General features: G+C 36.1%; 1 protein-coding gene across 1 annotated transcript; it reads left to right on the top strand.

Moving 5' to 3' along the window:
* The first annotated feature begins 770 nt into the window (after positions 1-770).
* Positions 771-1,196, top strand: LOC129756508 (flexible cuticle protein 12-like). Its single transcript, XM_055753414.1, has one exon. It carries the CDS (start codon positions 824-826, stop codon positions 1,142-1,144), a length of 321 nt encoding a protein of 106 aa, XP_055609389.1. The 5' UTR covers positions 771-823; the 3' UTR covers positions 1,145-1,196.
* The last annotated feature ends 661 nt before the right edge of the window (positions 1,197-1,857 follow it).

Below are 1,857 nucleotides of genomic sequence, written 5' to 3'. Positions count from 1 at the left end.
ATTGCATGACATCAACCAAAGAGTTCGAATCGACACATAGTATAAATATTTGTTATGAAAACATGATTTTGAAGATAATGCAATCAATCTCAGATTCTAGATTAGGTATAAAATAAAGAACCAATTTTATTTTTTCCTCAAATAAGCCTTATTTTCAATTTTAAGATCTTGACAGTTTAGGCTGGAGGAAATTTAATATTTACTGCAACTCAGATTACAAATTGAAATACTAAGAATTTGTCAAATTTGGCTAAAATGTGAATTGAAATTCAGTATTTCCATAAGTTCAATTTAAAATGACTATTAAAAATAGTTTAAAGTTTAATTTAAGTTTTTATTAAATTGAAAATGCTTAATTTGTATGGATTATTTATCAACACAAAATTGAAAATATTCGAACTCTTTCGAACCTTCCAGCATTGCCGCTGGAAACGACTGACATTGGCGCCGTCAAATAAGCCGAATCGGAATAAATAATGTTTCGCCGAAATCAGTAAAAGTGCATCTGCCGCGGAGCAATTTAAGTGGTAGCATTATCGACGCTGAAGGTGGGCCCGGGCACGCATCTTCTTCACAAGAATGTCTCATCAACTGTTGTTAATATGACGTGCACTCGAAGAATCAGCCCCCGGACGAGAGACAGCCAGCTGATGCATATGCAAGTGCCCGTGAAGATTCCTCTGGATTGATTGTAACCTACCAAGGGGCCTCTTCGGTTATTTTCTTTCCCAGGTATAAATATTGGCTGCACTTGAAGAAATGTCAATCAGTTTGCATTCTTCATTGTAGTTGCAAGTGCACCTCAAACTATCGACAAGTAAAAATGAAATTCGCGCTCGTTTTCGTCACTTTGCTGGCTTTGGCCTGTTCACTTCCGGTTCCGGATGATAAGGAAGCACAGGTACTTCGATTCGATAACGATCATCATGGTATCGATGGGTACAGCTGGAACTTGGAAACGAGCAACGGAATTCAGCAGCAGGAACAGGCCGAGCTGAGGAGTTTCCCCGATGATAATTCGGCCATCGTTGTCCGGGGATCTTATTCCTATTTGGGGGCTGATGGAGTTACCTATACTGTGAATTATATTGCCGATGAAAATGGATTCCAACCGCAAGGAGATCATCTCCCGAAGGCGTCGTAAAGCCATGAAGTTGAAGTGTTGTGTTACCTATTTATGTGTGTTAGGAATGGTTGAATAAAACAAACTTAAATAAAAATTAGTGAAATTCGCTTCTATTGTGAAATCCTTTGCCTCAGTTAAGATTCCTAGGATTCTCCAGTAGTTATGAAACCAAAAAAACTGTGATAATTTGGTTTGTAAAAACATGCTTTCGGACTTCAAAATTTTATAAGGATAAACTGATAAAAATATCAATTTGACTATGCGTTTATGTTTTGGACAACTGTTAGCTTGGCTTTGCACAGTCATATTTCATTTAAACATTCTTAAGACCCTTGTAAAATATAAACGTAAATTATTGATTTCGAGAAACACAGTAAAATATTATTTACATCCGGTTTTCAAAGTTTTTAGCATCTTTTTCCAATCAATATAAAAGTGAAAAACGGAGTAGGCGATGAGTAGGCGCATTTTTTTCGTGCTTCGTGAAAAATTATCAAAATAATAGTTTGAATAGTAAAATATTCAAAAAAGTTGTGCGTAGAAGTTATCAATAATTTGTTGAGCAAATAATTCAAGTGGCCTTCGCAAGTTAAGGTGTGATTTAAACTGGAATTGTGCAAAAACGCAACAAGGATTTTGCTGATTCCATGCAGCCAGTGAAAGGGATTGGGAGAACAGTGAGCGAAATAAGAATAAGAAACCACTATGGTTTTCGCTTGTCAAAATATAAA

This window comes from Uranotaenia lowii, chromosome 3 (genome assembly GCF_029784155.1).
Source record: "Uranotaenia lowii strain MFRU-FL chromosome 3, ASM2978415v1, whole genome shotgun sequence".
Lineage (NCBI taxonomy): Eukaryota > Metazoa > Arthropoda > Insecta > Diptera > Culicidae > Uranotaenia > Uranotaenia lowii.
The sequence above is the reverse complement of the archived record's forward strand: the minus strand, read 5'-3'. Positions and strand labels throughout refer to the sequence as shown.